Below are 24998 nucleotides of genomic sequence, written 5' to 3'. Positions count from 1 at the left end.
AGCCAAATTCCCAAATAATAAGAAATTGTTTTACAAAAACTGCAATCCTACAACTAGCGACTGATGTCAAAGTTCTTGTGACTGTAAAATAAAAATCGCGTTTTTTTTTTTTCTTTCGAAACTAGAAACGTGCGGACATTGCAGTAATACCGAATTTAAAAAAAAAAACACCGTCTCTCGCAGTCAGTCGAAGAAGCCAATAGAAAAAAAGCAGGGGTCTAGGAGTGGATTTGCATGGCACCCTCTTCCCGGACCCATAGAGGTCCAGGTCTGCAGACGTCACTGGTCGAGAATCTTTGTTTTCTCTCCACCTCTCGGTGGAGGAATACAAGTTTATCATCCAGCCAGGGACGGGACGGTCTCGTCTGCCGCTCCTCTCCTGTATCTGTCGGCGTGCACTGGGCTATTTCTCCTGTATGGTGGATATTCTTCTCAACACTTCTTTCTTGGATGATATGGGGGATCATTCAAAAAGTAAGTCACTGCTCCGTTTCCATTCTGTGGATTTATTGTGCGCTTTTACCTCAATCTGTGTGTGTCTTGAATTTGAACTTTAGCTGCAGACTATTTTAATAAACGAGGGCGATTATTATAAGGCGGAAAGCCTCTACAGAAACCATACAACAATTCCATATAAACTTATTTCAGTGCTCGTGTGTTTAAAGTTGTCCGTGTCCTGTCATGGTGATATTTTTAGCATGTGCTCTGATAATATATAATATTTCAGTCGTATTCTTAGAAAGACCCACATGTTTGTTGTGATCGCTCTCCTTCAAATGAAGAGGGGGCAACAACAGACATGTCATTGGGGATTAAAAGAAATGCTGGGTTGTATTAATGGAGTCACCCCTTTAAACAGAGAAGTCGGGAATCGCAATGTGTGTGGGCTGTGGAAGTCAGATACACGACCAGTACATCCTGAGAGTCTCCCCGGACCTGGAGTGGCATGCAGCCTGCCTCAAGTGTGCAGAGTGCAGCCAGTACCTGGACGAGAGCTGCACTTGCTTCGTCCGAGACGGAAAGACTTACTGTAAAAGAGACTACGCAAGGTGAGGCTTTGTTCGGCTTGACCGGCGTGCAGAGGCGTCAGGCTGCTGAGCAGGGAGATGCGGACGGGGGCACCTGAGATTAGATTGCGTTTAAAAGGCCGATTGTAAACAGTTCATCCGTTGCACATAAACATGCAAAAAAAAAAATATGAGCACCATCCGTTGCACCGCTTGATTGCAACTTGAACCGACGCGTGATTCGCGTATTTCCAACTTAAACGCACGAGGCCACGCTCTGTTTTTCAGGTTATTTGGCATCAAGTGTGCAAAGTGCAACACGGGCTTCTGCAGCAGCGACCTGGTGATGAGAGCCAGGGACAACGTGTATCACATGGAGTGTTTTCGGTGCTCGGTGTGCAGTCGACACCTTTTGCCGGGAGACGAGTTCTCCCTGCGGGACGACGAGCTGCTGTGTCGGGCGGACCACAGTTTGCTGGTGGAGCGGGCCTCTGCAGGGAGCCCACTGAGCCCGGGGAACATCCACACCAGACCGCTGCACATTTCAGGTAGATGGATATTATTATTATTATTATTATTATTATTATTATTATTATTATTATTATTATTATTATTATTATTATTATTATTATTGTTATTGTTATTGTTATTGTTGTTATTATTATTATTATTATTATTATTATTTCTAAATGTTTCTTGGGAGCTAAATTTTAACTAAATAATAACCATGTTTTTATTATTTTATATGTCACTAACTGTGGTCAGTGTAAGTTTCAGTGTACGTTGTTTGCTTGTTTACGTTTTATAATTGTTCTTGGCAAATTAAAACAAAACATAAACACTTGTTTATGACATGTATTAAAATAAAATAATTGAGGGTTTCCTTTTTTTCATTCAGACCCGGTTTCGGTTCGCCACCCTCCCCATCATCGGAACCACGTCCACAAGCAGACCGAGAAGACCACCCGGGTACGGACGGTGCTGAACGAGAAGCAGCTCCACACACTGCGGACGTGCTACAACGCCAACCCGCGACCGGACGCCCTGATGAAGGAGCAGCTGGTGGAGATGACGGGCCTGAGCCCCAGGGTCATCCGCGTCTGGTTTCAGAACAAGCGCTGCAAAGACAAGAAGAAGTCCATCCTGATGAAGCAGCTCCAGCAGCAGCAGCACAACGACAAGACCGTGAGATAACAGTGCTTTTACGCTGCGCAGCTCCCGAGGACAAATAATGAATACTCCCTATTTTTGTGGCTGGCGCCACTTCTGGTTAATCTAGTAATTGTAGGAAAATGGGCCAAAGTCAACAGACTGCAAGAAAGAGCAGCCAAGTGATATTAAGCAATAACAAAGAAAAAAATTAAGTGTCATCACTGAAACGAAACGAAAACATAGTAGATCAGATTTTGGAGTTATATCATTAATCCAGTTTATATATTTCAAACACTGGCTTTTATTTTAACAAATAAGAAAATACACATAAATCCAGTATTCATAATAGATAAGCTTACATATTTTCTACACGCAACATCACATTTTTTCTATTTTACAGGTTTATTGAATTTTATTATGGATTTTGCACATTAGATATTTGTTAATTCTCACGAATGTCTTGTTTTATAATATTTAGTTTGTTCTATCTTATGTTGACGTCCTCGCCTTCAAAGATAAATAAAAAAAAAACAATCATAAAACACAAGTTATAAATTACATAATACAAAAATATATATTATTAGACAGTATAAGAAAGCAGGACTTGTTGAACTGAGCGTTCTCGTTTCTCCTCCAGAATCTGCAGGGCCTGACAGGCACGCCTCTGGTGGCGGGCAGCCCCATCCGACACGACAACGCCGTGCAGGGGAATCCCGTGGAGGTGCAGACCTACCAGCCACCGTGGAAGAGCCTCAGCGACTTCGCCCTGCAGAGCGACCTGGACCAACCCGCCTTCCAGCAGCTGGTAGGGTTACGACGCTCATCATAAATCAGAATACAAATGCGTAACACACACACACACACACACACACACACACACACACACACACACACACACACACACACACACACACACGCCACTTCGGCGCAAACAGGCTGATTATTGCGCAACCGTTTCGGCCCCCACGTGGAGCCAATTGATATGCTGATGGTGTCTCTGATGCGTCGTGATGTAATGTGACATATGTTTTCAATGGGTATAAAAACTAGAAAAATAAATGAAACAATCAGTTGTCCCTAAATCATTAAACCCCTCACATTCATCACACGCTGCCAAGAGGGAAACGAAGGCCTTTATTTCCGTTATTAAGCTCTGTTGTGTTCGGCAGGTGTCTTTCTCTGAATCGGGGTCTCTGGGAAACTCCTCGGGCAGCGACGTGACCTCCCTGTCGTCGCAGTTACCGGACACTCCGAACAGTATGGTCCCGAGTCCCGTCGACACGTGAGGAGACCCCCCCGGGATCAGCTGGAGCCCCCGTGGCCCTTAGAGACGCGCAAATGGCTCAGTGAGACGCAACAGCGAATAACGGATCGGGGTGGATTATCTTCGAGGTCCCCTGTGGAGTACTGGAGGCCCGACTGTTCCTTTTCACATTTAGACACTTTAGCTCACTATTTTGCTCAAGGACACTTCAGCAGGACAGCAGGACATGTTAACGGGGCGTCTGGGAACGGGACACCTTGACCTCTACATGATGCCAATGGTCGAACTGGACATAACGTGGGGAGGATGTTGTGGCAGCGCGTCAGCGTGTAGCTACTGGACGTCTCAACGTTAATGCTTAACAGTATGTTTATCAGGAAAATACAAACTGTGTAGATGTGCATGATTTCCAAGTGTCACTGTCGACTCGTGTAAATTACCTAAACTAATAACGAAACATGCGCATTGTTGGCGTTTCCTCCAGAAAATAAGTTATTATTATTTATTATGGTGACAGACATAGTCGATCTTATCAATAAAAACATAGGTCTAACTGAATATTGCATGCAAAATCCATTTGTTCCGCAAGCCGTCAGAACAATTAAAGCCGAGAAAATAAATCAGTTTTGAGGAAAACGAACACGCATCTGTTGCCTGGAAAATGCTTTAAGCCGATCTCGACGAGCTCCTGCAGGAATTTAATTAGTTTAATTTAATATAAGTTACTTGGGCAATCAGACAATGGGCATTTCAGCCACAACAAATTTTCAGTTTCTCTATTCTTCTTCTTACTCTGATTAGTTTTAGTTGCCTAAACCCTTGGCCCGCAAGGCTCGCTCAGTTTCTGGGCCAAGTGGATCAGTGACTGATGGATGACAACATATTAACCATTTGCCCCATAGGTCACTGAATCCGCCACAATAGGTGCAGGTCCCGGTTTAATGTTATTATTAATATTATGACTTCCAAGTGGCCTGCAAATACTGTTTTGTTTCCGTTATAGTAACACAACGAGAAAAAATGATCCTATTTAAACAAACGTCTTAGTGCACGTCCAACCCGAGGCCCATAGTTGCAAGTCTAGACAGAGGACAGGCAGCGGCGGCCCCTTATCTGCATCTGGCATCACCTGTAAAGGATACACTGAATGGACCCACAACAAAACGTGCAGCCGCGCAGCGCTGAGGGGACTCCCAGCCGGCGGACGCATCCTGGCGTGCCTCGAGTTTATTTTCATTCCAGTAGGTATCCTGATCGGCAAATAGCCTCTGGACAGGAGAGCAAGCAGGTCAAGCTGGGCCTGACACACTACACCCCAACAATTTGTTGGGGAGGATCGACTTTTATCAGTGAAGGAAATGGATCCTAGGTGAAATTCAAAATCTCATTAGGTCTTTAAGATATGCCGATGTAATTTATGCGGGAACAATTTATGCAAATCTGAAAAAAAAACACAAGATAAAAACTAATAAACAGATTATCAGTTTTAAAAAGCAAACAAATGCTCACTTCTGAATACATAATTGTCATAAGTGCAAAACTAGAGGCAGCAATGATGTTGACAAGTACTTCTAAACAAAAACGGTCACTGTATGTTGAATACAGGTCAAACATTGAAATATTTAAAATAATAGCCAGGTTTAGAGAGAGAAAATAATGTCCAAATATACGTTATACATTTTTTCACTCAAACCACAGGCAAAATAAACATTTTCATGATCCATTAGGTCTTAAAACCTCAGTACATAATACAAACGTGTTGGTGTTTGAATCACAGTCATTAGTAGGTTTTAATTTGTTTTGTACAGAATGAAACCAAATAGACAGTGAATAACAAAGTCTTTTATTTTATATGATGAAGGTAAATTATACAATAACTTATATTAATCTCATGTTTCTCTTAAATGAAGAGAGAAAAGGAAAAGATGTGATCTTAAAAAATAGAAATCTGAACATATATTCAAACAGATCACATAAACTGTAACTAGCATAATGTAGAATAGTTATTTTTCATTCACATGAGACACATACAATAAATTAACCTAATATTGATGAAAATATTTGGCAAATTATTACAGTTTAAATACATTATATTTCAAATTATGTTGTCACTGTTTTAAAGAGAATCTAACATTCACAACGGAACTGTTAACGTACAAAAACACGTGTGCAAAGTAATTCTTATGAGGCAGCAAACACCGAAAAAGGCTTCACAAACTTTACATTTGACAGTTCGAAGAACGTAGATCTGAAGTCAGTAAAAAGGGAACAGAAACAGAGAAACACGGACGCGTCTCAGTCCCTTTTGTAGTGTTTGTATTGTGCTTCTCCATTCTGAGCAGTGTGCAACCTCCATCATTCCTCCTGCTTCTTGAGAAAGAACTGCAGCGCAGAGTCCCACTGATCTCTTGGGAAGCGGTTGGACAACTCGCAGTAATCCAGCAGCTGGTAAACTAGAGAAAGAGAAATGAGCGACTTTATTATGTGGACGTGAAACAAAAATCCTCATGGGCAAAAAAACAGCATTTGATCAAATCACACTCAGAACAGCAAGTCTGAGTGACAAGAGAAAAATGAATAATGAATACCACAATGAAGTGCAAAATAAAAATATCAAAAACAGTTTAATTATTAATAGTTTATTTATATTATCATTATTACTTAGGTGTAAAAATAAATTAAATCAGTCCAACTAATAATGCATTTCATACAATTTCCAGAATAACGCACCTCCTTGCTTCGCCTTGTTGTCGGTGTCTTTCTCGTTAGCAGCACAGTCCTGGGGGCGATTTAATAAGGAGCATTAGCAGCTACTATAAAAAGAAATACTACAAGCACACACAGTAGGTTATTTTCAGTTTGCTAATCAATCCTACCTTTTCCGGCCAACGCCACATAGAATAGAACCGAGCTGCATCAAATTGTTTCACTGTGAGGAATGCTCTCGAGGTTAACCCAACAATGAGGGCAGCGGGGCGAGACGCCATGCATTACTGCTTGTTTGAAAGAAATGACAATGGCGCGTCTCCCTTTGAATGGGAGCTAATCTGTGTCTAAACAGTGGTGGTTGCAGGGTGGCGAGAGCCGCGTTGTCGTAGGAAGATGAAGGAGACAAGCTGTTTACTGGGAGCTGAACCAGTGGCAGGTAAATCCACTGTGAGCAAAGCCATTTATCTAAGGACCTGCCTGCTACAGATTCACCAGGATGAGCAGAGGTTGGAGGGAGGCCAGGGTTTGAATTCTGAATATCCGAGTGTGTTTTGAGACGTAGGGCGTAATTCGTATTCACATTCCCTCGGTCCGCTGTGAGGGTTCTGGTGCCGTGGCGTGTGGACCCGGTCTCCTGGAGGCTTACCTGGATGAACGTCGCCAGCAGCACGCAGCTCATCTCCTGCTGCAGGATCACCTTGTTGTGCGGGTTGTTGTAGCAGGCCGAAATGAGCGAGGGGAAGAGCACTCGGATGAGGCGCGGGTGGCTGAAGTACTGGAAGGGCAGCTGACACAGTTTCTGCAGCACGCTGGGCTGGCGGCCAGACTGCACTATCACCTGGAACACACAGGGAGCAGTCACTGAGCCGGGCGGTGGCACTGCTGCGCGTAAATCATCGCTCTGGGCCCCTCCCACATGTAAATCTGCCACTAAAACAACACACAAACAGCCATTAGAAGGTGACCTATGGAGGGGGGGGGGGCACTGCCTCCCACTACACAATTATAGGCTATAAAACACAATGATGGGGTGTTTTGTTCCTCCTTCGGCCCAACAGTAGTGAGTATACGGTTGTCAATATGAGCGGATGAAGCTACACTTTCAAGTTTTGTTCAGCAACTCGAGCACAGGACGAGTGCAGGAGGTGAGAGGGCATTCACAGTGCACCGGGGACGTGGAGGTGCGAGGCGGGCTGAGCCAACCTCCAACCGCGTGGCCACCCCCACTCTGCGGAATGAGCAATACCATTAATTGTACTTTTCACCCTGCCGACATCCTGCTCTTCATCACACCCCGTCAACCGCACAGCCCGTCGCATCCGGGCCACCGGTATTAAAACCAAATCACTCCCAGCCTCATTTGATTAGAAGGAGGGCACTGCTGCACAAGAAGAGGTCCGGGTCTAATGGTCTGGTCCCTGAGTGGCCTTTGAGAGCCAGGGGGGTCAGCACGCTAAATCCTGGCTAGAAAAAAAAAGAAGCTTTACAGGTACAGACTGTGGGACTCAATGGAAACCAGAAGGGCACAGTGAGGTCCCCGAGTCAGAGCGACATAAATTCACTAGATTTATAAGATTTTGAGAATACACTGGGTAAGACTCGGGCTCCTTTGATAGCGCGGCCGGATAAACAAAGCGATATTTCATGGCTTTTATCAGTCCAAGGTGAAGCTGCTCAGAGCTGCCCTCTACGGCGTTCAAAGCGACAGAAAGCATTTCCTACCATCATTTGTCTGAAGAATCCATGCGGACAGGTCGGACGCGTTGAACCGCGGGGCATTACAAATACTTCCAAATGTGAGGAGCGCTGCATTTGTCAATTATAAAAATATAATTTATGAAGCTGAGAGAGAGAGAAAAAAAGAAAGGCCCTGGTGTTAATTAATAAGCGCAGTGTTGAATTGGAAGAATACAGAAAAAGTGTGTGTAAAAGTGGGGAGGAACAAAATCCCCACAGTTTCACTGACTCACGAGTGTTTTTCACAAAAGGAATGTGGGACTTACTGGACAAATTTGAAGGAAGGGGAAAAAGACGAGCTCTGGTTGTTTTCAAGAGCAGAGCTGCTTCTTTTCAGTTCACCTACTTTTAGCATTTTAACGCTACTTCGCACCAAATCCCACGTCATCATATTTATCTTCTCCGTTGCAACAGAGTGAAAGGTGAACAAGGTCTGAACCAGCTGGAGATTCCTTTCATTTTTGCGTTTTTAAATTCAGGATGTTTATGGTGCGGTTATCATAATTTAACACCCTGCAAAGTGTTGGATGTTTGAACTGGGGCTCCAAGGTGATCCCACCCACAAATCACGCAGCTATCTCATAATCCTCCGCCGCGCACAGCTCCATCTTCAGCTGCCTAAACAAATTGTCCACTCTCAAGTGCCCGACGCAGAAAAGATATAAAACAAAGGCCGGTGGCAGGAGAGGCTGGAGGTAACAAAGAAACCACGTCCTCTGCCAACTTTCCACGCCTCAACCAGGTTTCCAAGCAGAGATTATGCTGCAGCGTTACTTCTCCCAGTTCAGTATTCTGCAGGCTGACATCATAAAACTAACAACAAGCATCTGAACCCGTGCGTCTGGCCTGCATAAACGCAGGCCCTGCAAAAAAAAAAAAAAAAAATCAGAGGGTCCCGCCTGCTCTGTTCTTTCTTAAGCGGGGAGAGCTGGCGTTTTCAAACAGCGCTGAGGTTTATGGCACTTCCATTACATAACTTCCTTCGCCGTCCTCAACGACAGCAGAGTGTGTAAAGTTAATGTCCCAAAACACAAACAAATTCCTGCGGAAAGCCATTGTTGAGGCAGGAAGCGAAGCTGCAGCGGTGCACGAGAACCCGATCTCAGTGCAAAATGCAAAAGATTAAATAGCATTTTAATTCATATTTCACAAAAGTGATCATTTTAAAACACTTGGAGGATTCGGAACCGTCTAGACATGACGATGCGTTCAAACACCTCAGGAGGAACCAGACGCGCAGACCTACAATATAAACCAGATCCATCCTCTTACTGATAAGACAAGCAGCACAGCAGACACCACAAAGTTAGTTAAACAACACTTTAGTGCTTCTTTACAACTTTTACAACGTCTTTGAGATGTGCACAGGACGCTGTGTTAATTACCGTTGGACAATTGGACCCTAGTGATCCAGACATTGACACAGACACTCCAACTTGACTTTTAAGGCAAACGTCAGTACCCATAAAAACCCGATGTTTACACAATAAAGCTAAATAACTCTTTATTTATCTCTATGAGCTGATGCTGTCATTCCACTCCAGATCACGCTGCTGATAATTCTGCCCTAAAACTAAGCCGACGACAGCGTTACAGACAAATGGAAACCGCTCACTGAAAGGTTGGCGGGGATAAAATGTCCTCAGCTTCACTTAAAGGCAGTTGGACCTGCGCTCACCCTTGAAGCGCAGTGTAAATCATCCACCGGGCTAACAATCAGACCCTCTCCTGCCAGTCAGCGGAGAGAGTGTCTGTCTGTGTGTCTGCGTCTGTTTACTCTGCCGGGCGATACGGAGTGTGCATTCCCCAGCGCTGGCTCCCTATGGTCTACACAGGCTGCACTTAGCCTGCAGGCAGTGAGGGCTTGGTTGTCTTGGCAGTAATGGACTGCTGAAGGGAGCGTTTCAACATCAGGTTAACAGGAATCGCAGGCACACAGGTCGGTTTGGGCCCGCGGGGCAGAGGAAACGCCTCCATAGGGAACGGGAAGGAGAGGAATGACCCTGCAGATAAGGCTAGGGGCGATCGAGAGACGATCCATAGCTCATGAAACGCTGGCCGACATGAAGACAAAGCCGTTTCCATAACATGAGCAGAGCCAGTGCTTTTACATTTTAAGGAGTGCACACACTACCTGAAACTACCTGCTTCTGTCTGTATCAGGAGAGCAGCAGCGTGTGTGGCTACGGTTTTCTCAATATTTCCACACTATCAACTTACTTGGAGTCTTGGGGAAAAAAGAACATATGAATCAGGTGGGTTAACGTGTCAACAGTTTACAATTACAGTTCCGTCAGCTCAAAGATTCAACAAATCATCACCACGGGTGAATCACACATGAATCACGGTATTCAAAGGCGGAGGAGATTACTGGGGAAGAGGAAGTACAGGTACATGTCAGCTCTGAAATCGGGCTGAGTTGTTCTTAGCTGGGGTTTGATGTGAATAGATCTCCATGGATGCACCCACCAGACAATGAAACATATGGTTACATGGCTCAGTGGCCCCCATGAGCAAAGACACACTTGAAAAACACACAAGCCTACATATGTCACTCTCCCAATGGCTTTTTATGTGACAACGTGAATTATTCATGGCCCCAGAGCAGAGGGAATACATCACCAGGCACAGCGCTGCTTCAAAGTTCTGCTTTTTATGTGAAGCCTTATTTCTAGTGGATACATACGTATACATAAACAAAAGCTGGTGTGCCGACGGTGAATCAGCAGTCTGTGCGACTGCACAAGCCTCGGGTCGGGCTGCTTTTGTGTCCTGCCAATGCTTACATTAGCTTGAGAAAAGCTCAAGCTGCTCTAAATATTCTCCTTAACGCCATCCATCTTGGTGCGGTACGGGATGGACACATTCCAGGAGCCGGACCGCTGGCAAAGATCAGCTCTGTGTGGAGGTAGTGTTGAATCCTGTTTTCCAATCATATGAAGAAGCCAATGCATTTCTTGTTGGCACTGCTTAGGCTGGATGTAGGTATATTACAGATTCTCAGCAACCTACAGGTTTTTTATTTTGGCGGGTCAAGCACAGCTGTGGTGTGTGTCAGTGTACCAAGACAAATCATCTGTCACCTGCCTAATTTAATCATTAGTCCTCATTTAATTATTCAATGTGATATGCAAATTGGATCAGCAATGACCAACAAATGCTAATCCTGTTCATCAGAATAATTAAATTGTAGGAGCGAGAGAGATGGAGCTTAGGAGCTGTACTTTAAAAAAACTTTAATTTGAAATAAAGAATCTAGCAAATCAGAATCAGCCTATAAAGTGTTCCAAAGAGGGTTTAATGTGACTGAGCAGACCATAAATGACATAACAGAGGTTTAAGTATGGAGTTGTTGCTGCAGCTTGTGTGGGTCAGGCTTAACACAATCAAAGCCCAGTCAACTGTAACATAGATAATCAGCAGCCCCGTTAGGTGGGCCATGCATGGCAGCCAATTAAACAGCAGCCAGGTCTGCTTCATCACACCCTGCTCACTTCCAAAGGGCCAGTAAGCAGCTTTAGAAGGACGGCACAGTGGGTACAGTAAGTGACGTAGAGACCAATAGTAAGAATCCTTCAGCATTTTTGTTCCAATTACGTAATATACCTTTTAGTTTTTCTCAAATGAAAACAATAAAGTTAACAAATTAACGTTATTTACCTGGTTGTCAGGGTGGTTAACCGTGAAGTATCCCACACAGATGATGACTTCGTGCAGAAGCTCTTCAGAGGAATGCTGGCTGCAGTACCAGAGCAGAGAGCTGACAATGTGCCGGAAAGCTAGAGACAGGCCCTCAGCTCCTAGAACAGACTGACGGGTCACAGACAGTAAGGACTTTATTTTATTGCATACATCATTTATAAAATGTTAGAATAACCATAATATATTACCAATGCAAAGTCATAAACGGTTTATTTATATAGTGTAGCTTGTGAAAAAACACACATGGTGTAAGAGCATAGACAACTGAAGCAGGATCCCACCATAAAAACAAAACCCAATCCTACTCAGAAATGAGATGCTAGGAGCCGCTCACAGACAGTATTTATTAAACATGTCAGCGTGACAGAGCACAACAAGATCAGCGTGAGAGTTTGGGGTGAAAGCAGTGTAACATTCATTAATGCAATTCATTTTAGTTTGCATATACAGGGATTAAAAATGTATGGAGTCTCTCTGCAAAGCAAAATGCTAACATACATTAAAAATAATTTAGCATAGTGGAAAACTTATTTTTAGCTTGAATTTTTTTATTAAAAAAATGTTTTTTTTTTTTTAATTTGTTAAAGTCTACATCAAAACGTTAATCTTGGAGTTAAAAGCCTAATTCCTGCATCCACTCCACTGCATTATGCATTAGCTGCTTGTTAATGTGAAATACAAGGTGATTACAACTGCTGGCCAAAAAAAGAATCATTATTTAAAATGTTCATAAAATGCCGACAGTGAAACGCTTTCATTTGCAGCTGTTTCCAGTTGCCCGAGTGTGGCAGGTCAGCGAGAGGAAGCTGCTTCAAAGTAATTACCGCGAGACATTAAAATAATTAACAGCATTCTTGCTCTTGTGCCTTTTCGTCTATGCGGTGTCTTAGCACAGTGAAGCTGTCGTCCTCTCCTCCTCGGCTTGGGTTATGTACAGCCCAGCTTACAGTACTAATCATTCAAACTCTGTCCTAACGAATGACCCACCAGCCTCTACGCAGCTCCAACAACTGACCTGGGGTCAGAGGGCGCCTGTGTTTATGTGCTCAGGTCAGCTTTGTCCTGAGGAGAGGAACTCCTTTTCTAATGGCTCTTTACAAAAGGAACTTCATACATTCTAAAATACTGCTATTTTTTTTAATGGAGGCACATCACTGTCTTAAAAACTTGTTTCATCCAAAACAATTTACTATTATAGAAAAACATAAAAAAAGTGTTCAAAATTAGTTGGCTCTATAATATGTCCTATTTGTTTTGTTTATTTTGTTTTTTGTGTGTGGGGGTTTTGGATTTCATAGAAATACCTGGAAAGCAGATAGGTCGATCAAGGCAAAACTGTTGAGGAAGCGGATGCCTTGCAGAGCCACCTGGATGACCCCAGCGCTGTAGGGTTCCTGACTTTGGGACGACGACTCCGGCAAGAAACTGTGCAGTAGGATGCAATACAGGGTGTGCACCACTCCCACGAGGTCCGTGGACTGCAGCAAGGCTGTAAGTCCGGTCGGGTCCTGGCGTTTGTTGTCAAATATACTGGGGGCACTGTGGGGGAAGAGACGAGCAACACATTCTGTGCAAAACTCCAAAAAAACGCTTGGAATCGAGCAAAAAAATTTGCAGCTTCTAAATTCTAAAATTGTCTGACTTGCACTGCAATAAAGATATCGAGTCCGACAGATTGGATAAGACTCCAGTGAAAACCAATGGCTAACCCAGACAATTTAAGACGGCAGCATCTATGATTTGCAGCCTACTAGAATGGAGGGTGTGTGACCTCTTGATGGAACCTACAGTGCATGCTGATACTTGATGTTAGCCAACAGGCTCTGCGTGAAATATGCTGCTAGGCAAGAACACAGCCTCCTAATGCCATTATAATCCCCTGACACAGCAACTGGCATGGACAAAATATTCTACACGCTCACAGCGCTCTCCTTATACATGACACACGGAGAATCTTGGCAGAACAGAGGCTGCTGGCCACAGTATGGACCATAACACTGGTCTCATTAAACCTACATCATATGACAGTACGGTTTCTCACAGATATACAGTGACAAACAGGAACAAGGTCCTACTGTTGTTGTCTTTCCCTATGCTGATGTGAAGCAGCTGGTGACTGTTGGTGCAGCACCTTACAGCTGGCAAGGTACAGCAGCGCACACTAAAGCTAACGACAACATCCTGGAGTGACCGCGGCTGAGTTGTGACGTTAGCGCTGCTCAGCCGCTGCCACATCGAAGCGGTTCTGGGCCTGCACCCATTGTAGGACGTCCCTCGGTGCGACTGTATGCTTAGGCTCTGTCAGCAGGACCACTGAACCTCTCCAAGTGGAGGTCACTGCGGCACACGTGGGTGGGCTCCCCCCGCGCTGCAGGCTAGGGTTTATAGTGAGTGACAGAGCGCTGGGTCAAGGAGATGCCTATCTCTATGTGCAGTAACGACAGCCTGGTCAGCTAGCCAACTAGCTGGCTGGAGAAAAAAAAAAAAACACTGCTGGCTGATTGAAGTGGAGCCACAGTGTTCCTTTGTGTAACCCTGAGCTTGTCTTCACGGAGTCTTCCCGTCAGTGACTGAGCCTCTGTCATTAGATGCGAGGAGAGGTGTCTGTTTGAAGCGTGTGCTCACCGTCCAGTTACGACAAAGCACAGCTTACACACGCTGTGCAGCAGAGCGGAGGCTTGCTGGAGGAACGAGGACATCTTGGGGTGTTCATCCACGGGCCCTTGGACAGACAGGAAGCAGCCGTACAACTTGTCGATCAAACCCATATTTACCATGTAACTGCAAGAAAGACACAAGAGGAGGAAAAACACACGGTGGTTAGTGGCAGTTCTACTAAATGCTAAAGCGAATTTCCCCTGGATGACTTGTTCGTAAAAAGCTCATCTCACACAGGCAAACAAAGGCCTTTACTGTGCATACTTCCACCAAAGTGCAGCTGAAAGCAGATACCTCAACCTAAGCCCTCGAACCCCTGCTATTACTGTGATATCTCCAATTTGTCTTTGCCAATGACAGGTCTCATGATCATGTTCCCTGTACTCTTTTAGCCACAAATCACTGCTAATAGTGTCATTAGATGGCTGATGTGGCCCCCCTGCAAGCCCAGTTCTGGGCCCTTGACAGTCTGCTGACCTAGGGCCGTCTTCTCACAGCTCCACTGTGTGCCCGGGCCCTTGGGCTTGGCTTAGATAACAAAATTCTACAGAGCGAGTGCAGCGATTGCCAATCAAGTCTTTTAAGACTGTAAAGTCGCTGTGATTCTATGATTCCGACACTATCTTTCCTTTTGTTAGAGCTGTCACTCATGGAGTTCCTGCTCAAACAGGTGATTACAGTCGTTTTTAACCTCCTCTACAGGCCATTTGACACTTGAACCTAGTCCCATTGTTTTGACTTGATCCTCTATCGCAGCTTTACTTGGGTTGAAAGGATCCGTTTTCATACTGGCCTTTTTTTTTTCAGCGTCTGCTCTCTGTTTGACAACCTGCTTGGTGGTCAAACTCGTCCCTTTGCGTCTCATTACATCAAAAACATTTACAATGACAAGGGACTAAAAGCACTGAAAGTGAGGAAGTGATCAGAGGTAAAGGAAACGATGATCTCCTTTCTATGTGATATATAGGTTGGCATAATGGGAGAGGTGTTGCAAAAGCCAAACATGTTTTGATCTTTTGTCCTTCCGCACCAGCATATACATTATACAGGCAGTTTAGGTAAATCTTGTGCTCGTACTTGGGATTATCAGTCTGACGACACCATTTTTCTCAGGCCCTCCCCTGTCTGCAGGGTTACGACTGGGTCAGTGGATGAGAGCGGTGGGCCTGTGCAGCTGCTCTGTCCACATGAAACATGGCTTGTAGGAGAGCGGCTGGAAAGACTGCACTCGTCCATAAGGCTTCACCAGACTGGGTCTGTCTTAACTCACAGGCCACATTTCTCCTGCACAGTGGAACTCCTACAGTCCAGACCAACACGGGTAGCTCAAACACCAGGTTCAAGGGGACTTTTCAAAGCTTTGGAAGTGCTCTTTGTTTATGCTACTCTGTGCCCCCCCCAAACCCATTTAACTTTAAGTGTGTGTGTGTGTGTGTGTGTGTGTGTGTGTGTGGAGCGGGGGGGGGTCACAAGCTGGAAAGATGTCAGAATATACAGTCACTACTACACAACTACCATTATAACATGATACCAGTTAAACGTGACATTTTATCACACTGATCTTTACATGAAGCTTGGAAGAGAAGAACACGCAACCCAGCAGAGTGCAGGAAATACCCACACGAAGAAATAAAAACATCCCGAGATGAAGGGGGCAAAAAGGTGCCATGTAGCAGGAAGGGAAGTGTGAGAGCAATAATAACAAAAATACCTGATTAGGTCTTGTGCGCGAGTGTTGAAGGACTCCGAGGCAGAGCTTTTGACCTTGGCATCTGGGGAGGAAATCCACATGTTTTCACCTTGTCCACATTCCGACATATGTGGCAACAGGGACCCGAGGATGGTCGCAGTGGTCTGCAGCAGCCCCGTTGTCAAGCCCTCAAAGACCTGCTTGTTCACACTGCGTCCAAAAATGGACTTGTCCTCGTCTGGGACATACAACTGTGGGAATAGAAAGGATGGTACAGAAAAGCTCAGAAAAAGTCATCACAATGGTGGTTTATTCTAGAAATATTATTCATCGTGTCCAATGAGTAATAAAGGCTCCGCTACATCCTGAAAAATGTTTTAGGTTTGAATAAAGATTCTGCAGTAGGGAAAAAAAAAGAGTCACCCATACATTTTTCTTTTTTTGCACTTCTTCAAACACAAGCAAATTTAAAATATAGTGCAGCTGTTCAACATTGAGAACGCTGTAAAGGCAAACCTTCTCATTTGGTCTAATGGTTGGGGCGAATGCTGACAGCATAGGTAAATCCACCGACATTCTCCACAAATCTAATTAAAAAGTGGACATGCTCATATGGCACCGCTACCCCCACTGCTTCACTCCGGTCCTAACTCACACGCACAGAGTGTGACGCACCACCTTCACACAAACCATTCGACACCACAGCATTTTAATGTGCGTCTGAAAATATTACAAGATTGTTGTCCGAGTTGTAACGCAAATGGTAACTCATCGTCGAGGGGTGTATAATTGTTGGATCCAATTCATAATGCGCTGGACACATGCAGCAGTTTGTTAGTCCCCTGCAGTGCTGCTGGATATGTCAGTCAGCAGAGCAGCTGCTGGGATATGTTTTATATAAACTGAGGCATACAGGCTAGCCTCTCCCCGTGTGCCCTAAGGAAATATGACAGCTCTGGATTGGAACTCTGCGCTGCAGAAGGAAACCTCAGTAGAGTTCACGCATGTAGTGCAACCCTGTTCCTTGTCCCCTCTGTGCTGCGAGTGCAGGCGGCCCCAGTGAGCCGCCATCTTTAGATGTTTGGAGTGGACTGATGTTTACAGTCCCTCGCACCGAGTGCTGAGGGATATGGGCTGACATGTCGCCGCAGTGCAGCCTGCCTGAGCGCTCACATTCCCCCAAGTCAGGAGGCATCTGCAGAGAGATTGGGCAATGGTTGCTACTTGCTAGCTCGCGTCTTGGTCTGTCTTTCATTAGCAATGTGGCAGAAACACACACCAGCAAGAAGGCAGTGATTTCTCTGTGGTGAAAGAACTGTATGTCAAAACAGAAATGAAGACAAAGCAGAGGTAATAGAGACAACACATACAAGACGTGTTGCTACCTCAGAAATAATAAGACACCATGGTAACAACAACCGTGGTGAGTGCAAGAGTGAAACCAGTCTGAAGGTAAAGTAGGTCCTTTGTGTACTGATGCAAAGACTTACAGTCAGTTGATGCAGCAGCAGGTCCATGAGGAGAGCGATCTTGTTGCTGAACAGCACGTACGAGCAGTTGAAGGGGCAGCAGGAACATGCCAGGTAGTAGGAATTTACAGCGGCACAGAGAGATCTAACACAGAAAGACGACAAACCCATATAAATCACAGGTTAAACACACACACACCCCTCATGACACACCGCTACTCCCCTCGACGTCCGTCGAAGGAGCACAACTACTGGGATGTAACCGTCTAGCCCTGGGCGCTGACTATCTGCAGTCATCAGGAAACTAAACACACTCTTCTCTATTTGTGGTTCCTTAAGGGTGTAGTTTGTCTTCACAAGTCAAAGGCATATCTCGCTGACAGCACAAGCAAAGGAAGCTGATTTGGGGAATAAAACACTCATATCGGCGACTTGTGGACACTCCCTTCACCAGAGCCATGTTCGGGGGGAGCTGGACACCATCGCCGGCCTATCTTGGCGGAGATGGTGCAGCATTTCCGCTGCAGAGATAAAACTATTCCTCTCAGCAGCCCCTCATAGCCGCGGCCAGCGCTGCGCCAGCCAGCCAGCGTGCCTCTGTATTATGTCTGCTCTAAAACCAGCCACAGAGAAGATTAATGCTTCAGATAACTGACCAATCTTTCTGCTGCGACTACGACTCCCACTCCCCCCCGTTTCATCAGTTAATATTTTCTGACAACTGTATATTTTAGCCATTGGTGAAATGGCGTATCCTATCTTCCCGCTGGAAGAATGGTATCTGTCTCTCCGGTGCCTAAAGTAGGCCGTGTTTATTTCAACTGGTAAACATTTTGATATCTACCGAAACCTTCACATCTGCTCTTCGTTTTCAGGCAAACCACGCTCGCAGAGCAAAGGAACATAGATTAGGCCGAGGCACAACCCAGTCTGTCAATAACTTTCTCTAGTCTATACTTAGCATTTGCCAGCGGGCAGATCAGTCGCTTTGCCATTTCATTATCGACGCTGGAGTGTAAAGCTGTCAGAAGTGGAATGTGGTGTTAATGTGAGAACCACTACATTTGATGTGATCGGACGGTGTCCAAATGTGGCATCTAAGCGCAGTTCAGTCCACCTGAAAACAATAACCGACCACTTGCTAAAAACGATTACACAAAACTGAGCTTTCATGTAAATTGCTGCGGCACTATAAGCCAGCAACGCTGACAGTAATTCTGTTAAAGCATTAAGACAAAGAAAGTTAAGCCATTATAGTTGAGTGGACTGGTAGAGCAGCATGTAGGGGAAAAGCGCTGAGGTAACGAGATCCCAGCCTAACTATGCTTGGGTAAAGCCATGCAGCATCAGGACTCTGATACTCTAGTAAACACAGGACTAAGATCAGCCTCTGTACAAATACCAAAATGACAACTCAAACACTGTTCCTTCAAGGTTAGCTTAGGTTACTGTTGGGGTATTTAAGATCATGTTCCCATTGAGTAAAGCAGTTAATAACAATAAGAATGTCAAATGACCAGAAATGAAAAGACGGGGCAGAACCTCAGAGAGCAGCCAGATTTGCCTTCTATAATGACTGAGATTACACTTACAGGAAGGAGTTTGTTGTTGTACCACACACACACACACACACACACACACACACACACACACACACACACACACACACACACACACACACACACACACACACACACACACACACACACACACTGTAGTGTCACCACATTGTTCACAACACCTTCCTGGAATGCTGCCATACATGTCCTAAACTGTGTGTGTAATGGGATATTTAATCTGTCCTTCAAAAAAAAAAAAAGGAATGAAGAAGAACTTTGAACTCTCTGCTCATAAAGCTCTTTCAGTTCAGCAAACAGTTTGTGTTTTGTAATGTTCTCATGGTCTAGGGAGAGACCAGCCAACTAGGAGATTTTTTCAATAAATTTTTGTTGATACACAAAATGCATATATATTTAATTTTAAATTAAAAGAAATATCCTTTATATTTTTACTTTACTGTACTTTACAACTGTACAATACTTTATCTAATGCTGTCTTTGTGAAACTCTTAATAATGAGTTATATACTAATTTTTGGTTGAGATAAAAACAACCAAAAGTAATTTTAGTTAGTAGTCAGATAAGTAAAGAAGGCTAAAGAAAAAAATTAAATAATGATCATTTAATTACAACTAGCTGTAATACAAACCAATGCTAACCAAGGGAGTGGCTGTGTTGTCCATCCCTGACCTGAACAGCATCTTCAAAATTAAATCACTTTTCTTCTGGCAAGACAAAACTGTCTCACTCAACTGCTCATGCAATTACCGTGCAATTGCTTTGTAACACAGCTAATCAGGCTTGTCTCTGGTCATCTCTGAACAAATGAGGAGCCTGTCAAAAGCATGTTTGAGTTATGCCCTTACACCAGCCTGTACAATGAACCAGCACAGTGATCTGTCTTTGGTTTCCTCCCACCTAATTGAGCTTGATGAGCGCGTCACCTGATAGCCTCCCCTCTCTGGGAATCACACTCTCTCAGTATCACCCAGTGACAGCTTCAGAAAAAGATTTTGTGGAACAATTTGGTAAAGTGCCGCACCGGCCTGTCTCATGTTGCACAAAAGCGTTGTGGGGACTGCTTTATGCCAGTCTATCTATATGCAGGCAACATCCTTCACCGTCACCTTGATGGTGTTCCATCCATCATCCAGGTTACACAGATAACACAATGACCACAGACACTATATTTACCCACGTAGGGAATCATCACTTTGTTTAAACACACAGTAGGTGCTGGTGCTGATTGAAAAGATAGAGAAATAAAGAGACAAATCATTAGTGATTGTAATCTGCACACTTACACTGAACGGCTTAACCTCAGACAGCCAGGGAAGACCCATTTCACCTGCAAAGCGATTCAGAATTATATGAGGTGGAGGGATAGGGCACACCTGATCCTGTCTCACCACCCTGCAGAGGTGAAGTCGCTACCTGGGTGGCCAATAGTCCCACACATGATATGGCAGAGGGTTGGCTGATTTGTAAAATCCTCATAAGCAACGGTCAAGGCAGTAAATACTCCAGTAGACCAGAATCTCTCCACAATGTAACTAAAAAAGCATCTATAGTGCTCATTACAGCACAAATAAGAAGCAATGGCTCTAAACTAAATTTGAATAACAGAAAAAAAGTTACTTTTGTCTAAACTTTGTATTTTATAATTAGAACATTTATTATAATAAATGGCCGACTGTCAGTTCAGCTGACAACAGGACAACAAGCATGTAGAGGACTCCTGATGCTTTTTGTCACTGCCTTGGGTTATCAAGCCAGAGATCTGTGCTCTTCAACCCAAGTCTCAGATTTCTTGCCCTCTCTGTGCGTTTCCTATGTGCACAGTCAAGCCTGACTGGAGCAACGCTGCAGAAATCTGACCAACTTCCAGATCAGGTTGAGTCCCTGCCACTTAAACAGGGTAAATTTGTGTTCAGGGGAAGAAAAAGAATCCAAAGCCAAAATAAAAGGTGAGGACCAAATCCATTCCCTTGTGCTGTCCAACAATGCCTTCATTCACTGCCATTTAAATGACATTTAATTTGATTCTGCTGTTGATCTCTCTGATACCCTGAGTGCTTCCAAGACATCCACTCTGGCTGTCGTGCCACACTGGCCAGGTATGAAGAGGAGGAAATCTGATGAGCCGTCACACAGCATCACGCACAGGAGAAGAAGGAGCACGCGCACGCGCACACACGCGCGCACACACGCGCGCACACACGCGCGCACACACGCGCGCACACACGCGCGCACACACACACACGCGCGCACACACACACACACACACACACACACACACACACACACACACACACACACACACACACACACACACACACACACACACACACACACACACACACACACACACACACACACACACACACACACACACACATCCAAATGGCGGAAAACATCCTGAAATAAAACCACAGGTAGCAGGTCTGATTTCACAGGATACACCAGGTCATGTGAGACAGAGGTGGAAATACAAATTGGCTCAACACGCAGTGTCCAGGGACTCTTCTGAGACCAACTGTTTAAAAGGTAATAACTGTTTAAAGGACTGTTTAAATTTATTCAACATCAGCGTAGTCAATGTATATCTGATATCTGAAAGCAATACAATCTGAAAACCTGACTTGAAGACCATCTGTTTTTTTGGTTTTCTAAAGCTACATAGGCACATGGATTCCTCCTCTCACATTAGATAAAATGAAGTGGATTATTTTCCACAAGTTCTGAAAATATATAACAAGTTCATAAGACAGAGTTGTGCAAATTAACTGTTGCATATAAAAAAATTAAAATTATGAAAACAATTTAACAACAAAAGAATGATTTTTGGATATGCATGGATTTAAAATATTAAAAAAAAAATCCAAATATAGCTAAATTAATTTTTTATGTATTTTGCTAAGGCCATTGTTCCTCTTGCCAGATAGCATCTTTTCAGGTGATGCTAATGACAGTGGCTGCATAAACTCCGATCTAGACATTCCAGTGACCACAGGGTTACACCAGGACATTAGCGGAGCCTCGTAAGGGAATTAGCTCATTAATGTAATGGTAACAAGATGGAATCAGCCTCCCCAGGGAGAGATATGGCAGGAGCATCTCTGCAGCTGCCGTTTTTGGTAAATCACTCTGCTTATCTGGTAGGAGGAGGTGATCAATATGGCAGCATCACTGTAAACAGATAATGTAGCGCACTCTGGGGCTAGCATCTGTGCAGCAGCCCATTAGGCCGCGCAGTCGTTCAGATGATGGATAGTGATAAGTAGACAGTGGGGCTGCGTCGTGACACTAGCTACCGACTACATTGACTGAGCTGCATTACAAGGTTAGAGGGTGACCTTTCCTACACGGTTTACAAAACAGAACAGGGAGTCAGATTCATTTGATAAAAACTTTAAGCATTCAGACGTGCACATGGAATGATAAGCAGAAATAGATCTTAGTTCGCTACACCTGCTCTTACTTTAAAAAAATCCTAATTTGTTTATTTATCCTTAATTTAAATGCACTGACTGTTTTTGGATACAAGCTAGAAAACAAACTGCATACGTTGTTGATAAATGTCACCATGTGGCGGCATCAATATGTTCATCGGGGGCTTATCACTAGTTCAACTCTCAGCTGGCAACGCTCTCAAGTGTCCGCTAGCGTTAGCAGCACAGGAGCCCAATTATAAACAAGCTACTAAAATAATGTGGTAGAAGTTGGGCATACTGTGGTGCGTCTGTCACTGGGTTAATCTAAAGCTTGTGTCAAACTGCTCTGCAGAGAAATTTGTATAGCCATGTGCGAGATTTAGCTTGAAAGAAAGGCTAATTCTTATAATTATTAATAACACACTTCAGGGCCGGTATGGACCAGTGTACACACACACACCCAAGCCTAATCTTCACTATGTCATCTTAAAAAACAGGCATTGTGTGCATCTAAGCCAAGACAACATAGATGTGCAAACAAACTCAAAACCAAAGGAAAACGTCTCCATTAAAGAGAATAACAGTTTTTTCCAATTCCAAAGTGACTACTTGAAATTCCCTCAGATTACAATGATTGAGGAACAGAGAGTACAAAAAAATCAATATACATGTTATGCCCTTTAAAAGCCTTATAAATATAAGAAGCATTTGTCCATTAGCAGAGATTCAGAGACCAGTAAATGTTAATGAATGGGAAAGCAAGGCCATTCGAGTCCATTACAAAGTCCCACTAGTGACTACAGCAACCTCTCTGAGGTTATCTACTGGCAGGCCATGCAAAACACCAGACCCACAACTCAAAAATACTCTGCACTCCAAATGATAGATAGACACGTGTGCTCTCGGAATTTTCAGAGAAAAGAATGGACACGAATTGATTAAGGAAATGGAAATGATTTCCATTTCTAGAAGCCGAGCACTGCTACGCTTTAATACAAAATGAGAGTATTTATTTAAGTGGTGCAACTATAAACACTGATAAAAGTTAGTTAGTTGAGATAAGCTCACTCGCTCTACACGATTGCAAAAGAAACCACAATTATAAAATAAAACACTGTTTTTCATGAGGTCAAAGAATGGATACACGCTACAGCTGTTCCAGGATTTAGCATTTCTAAATCGATTAAAAATTAAAGATTGTTTAAAGGCATTTCCATCATAGTAAATACAATCTGTTATAGCCCCTTTTACTTCTTTGGAATAGTTACAGTAGCATTTATCAGTGTTACATATTTTGTAGGTCAAAAATAATTTACTGGTATCTGAAATAAGATATCAGAGTAATCAATCGGGTTGTAGCTACAGATAATCCCTAAAATGCTGCCGCACAGGGAATTTCTGTCATTGCTGAACGCCCCCTCCCTCAAAAAACACAGGGTCCAATTCTGACAAACCTAAATTTAGACTGATACCTACTGGAGCCAACAACATGACGCTCACTCATGGCTAACACAGCCTCAAAAACTAATTTATCAGCATTTTCAAAATCAAATTGTGCTAATAAGCATAAGCTAAAGAGACAGCTCACCCTGCTGGCTTGAAACAGAAACTTTATTAGGTCACGTAATGTAGTGTAGGTCACAGCAACTGATTTAATCATTTACGTAAAGTTAGAAAAATGCCGTGGCTCAACATAAACTTTTATGCACTTATACATATTATGTAAATGAAAACTGAATATTCATTTACATAATATGAGCAGATTTCTCCTATAAATGCAAATACTGGTGATGGTACTCACTTGAGAGGAATGCGAGGGACTGCGGTGGGTGTGGAGGCAGCGGTGATGACCTGGAGAATTTGCTCCAGAGTTGACAGGCCGCCGCCCACTTGGAAGGCCACTTGGTCTGCATTGTTCTGTTGAGGCGAGAACAGACAGAAACAGAGGTACAGTCAAGGGACGAGGAGCCAGCGGCTGGACAGGGGATTACATGGCTCTCGCCAGGGAGGGAGCCCGTCTTTCTCCTGCGGGGCGAGGGATTGAAATCTGAAACAAAGTGATCCCTGTAGTATTCCTGTTTAATCTCAAAAGTGCACGGGCTGACTCCGCCCCACAGCAGTCAAGTTTCAGCAGAAGGCAAACGCTCTGCAGGCTCCAGGTAGCACCCGGGGTGGTCTGGGCCGACGACCACAGACAGAGTGAAAGCGAGAAAAGGCTAAGGAGAGTCCAATTAGAAAAATTCTAAAATTAAGACAACTGCTAAGAACAGTACACACTGAACTGTAACATTATCTTAGAAGACTAATATTAGAAGACATTCATTAAGGCACTGAAGGATGCCAGACCTCTCCTTTTGCATGGAATAAAAAGCCAGAAGTCCTGCATAGAGGCTTTTAAACCTTTTACACTCAAAGAGCTGCAGAGTCGCTCACAATAATTTCAGACATCTTCCCTTTTGTTACATTTGTCACTTTTAAGTGTTTTTCCTCTACTGGCCCTGTGTTTGTATTTTAATTTGCCCTGAAACTCATACATTCATAGCTAATGTAATAACTTCATATTTATAGCTTGTTCAAGAAAACTGATTAGGTTCTGTTGTATTTTTCCAATTTCATT

General features: G+C 43.9%; 2 protein-coding genes across 6 annotated transcripts in view; one reads left to right on the top strand and one right to left on the bottom strand.

The window, feature by feature from the left end:
* The first annotated feature begins 262 nt into the window (after positions 1-262).
* On the top strand, positions 263-4063 carry isl2a (ISL LIM homeobox 2a). The gene is made up of 6 exons (XM_029154960.3): positions 263-474; positions 860-1049; positions 1296-1555; positions 1906-2192; positions 2797-2964; positions 3329-4063. The coding sequence occupies exons 1-6, from the start codon at positions 417-419 to the stop codon at positions 3443-3445; spliced, it is 1080 nt and encodes a 359-aa protein (XP_029010793.1). The 5' UTR covers positions 263-416; the 3' UTR covers positions 3446-4063.
* A 1182-nt stretch (positions 4064-5245) lies between these two features.
* The window catches only part of scaper (S-phase cyclin A-associated protein in the ER), a 45244-nt gene continuing 25491 nt past the window's right edge, over positions 5246-24998 (bottom strand). For all 5 annotated transcript variants that reach the window (XM_029152690.3, XM_029152691.3, XM_029152693.3 and 2 more), the window contains 9 exons: positions 24183-24298; positions 17410-17533; positions 15941-16170; positions 14197-14352; positions 12876-13110; positions 11530-11679; positions 6779-6970; positions 6154-6202; positions 5246-5876 (listed from right to left, as the gene is read on the bottom strand). In XM_029152690.3, the coding sequence (XP_029008523.1) occupies positions 5779-5876; positions 6154-6202; positions 6779-6970; positions 11530-11679; positions 12876-13110; positions 14197-14352; positions 15941-16170; positions 17410-17533; positions 24183-24298 (1350 nt within the window). In that variant the 3' untranslated portion in view covers positions 5246-5778. The remainder of the gene's footprint in view (positions 5877-6153; positions 6203-6778; positions 6971-11529; positions 11680-12875; positions 13111-14196; positions 14353-15940; positions 16171-17409; positions 17534-24182; positions 24299-24998) is intronic.

Source organism: Betta splendens, chromosome 6, assembly GCF_900634795.4.
Source record: "Betta splendens chromosome 6, fBetSpl5.4, whole genome shotgun sequence".
NCBI classification, from domain to species: domain Eukaryota; kingdom Metazoa; phylum Chordata; class Actinopteri; order Anabantiformes; family Osphronemidae; genus Betta; species Betta splendens.
The sequence above is the reverse complement of the archived record's forward strand: the minus strand, read 5'-3'. Positions and strand labels throughout refer to the sequence as shown.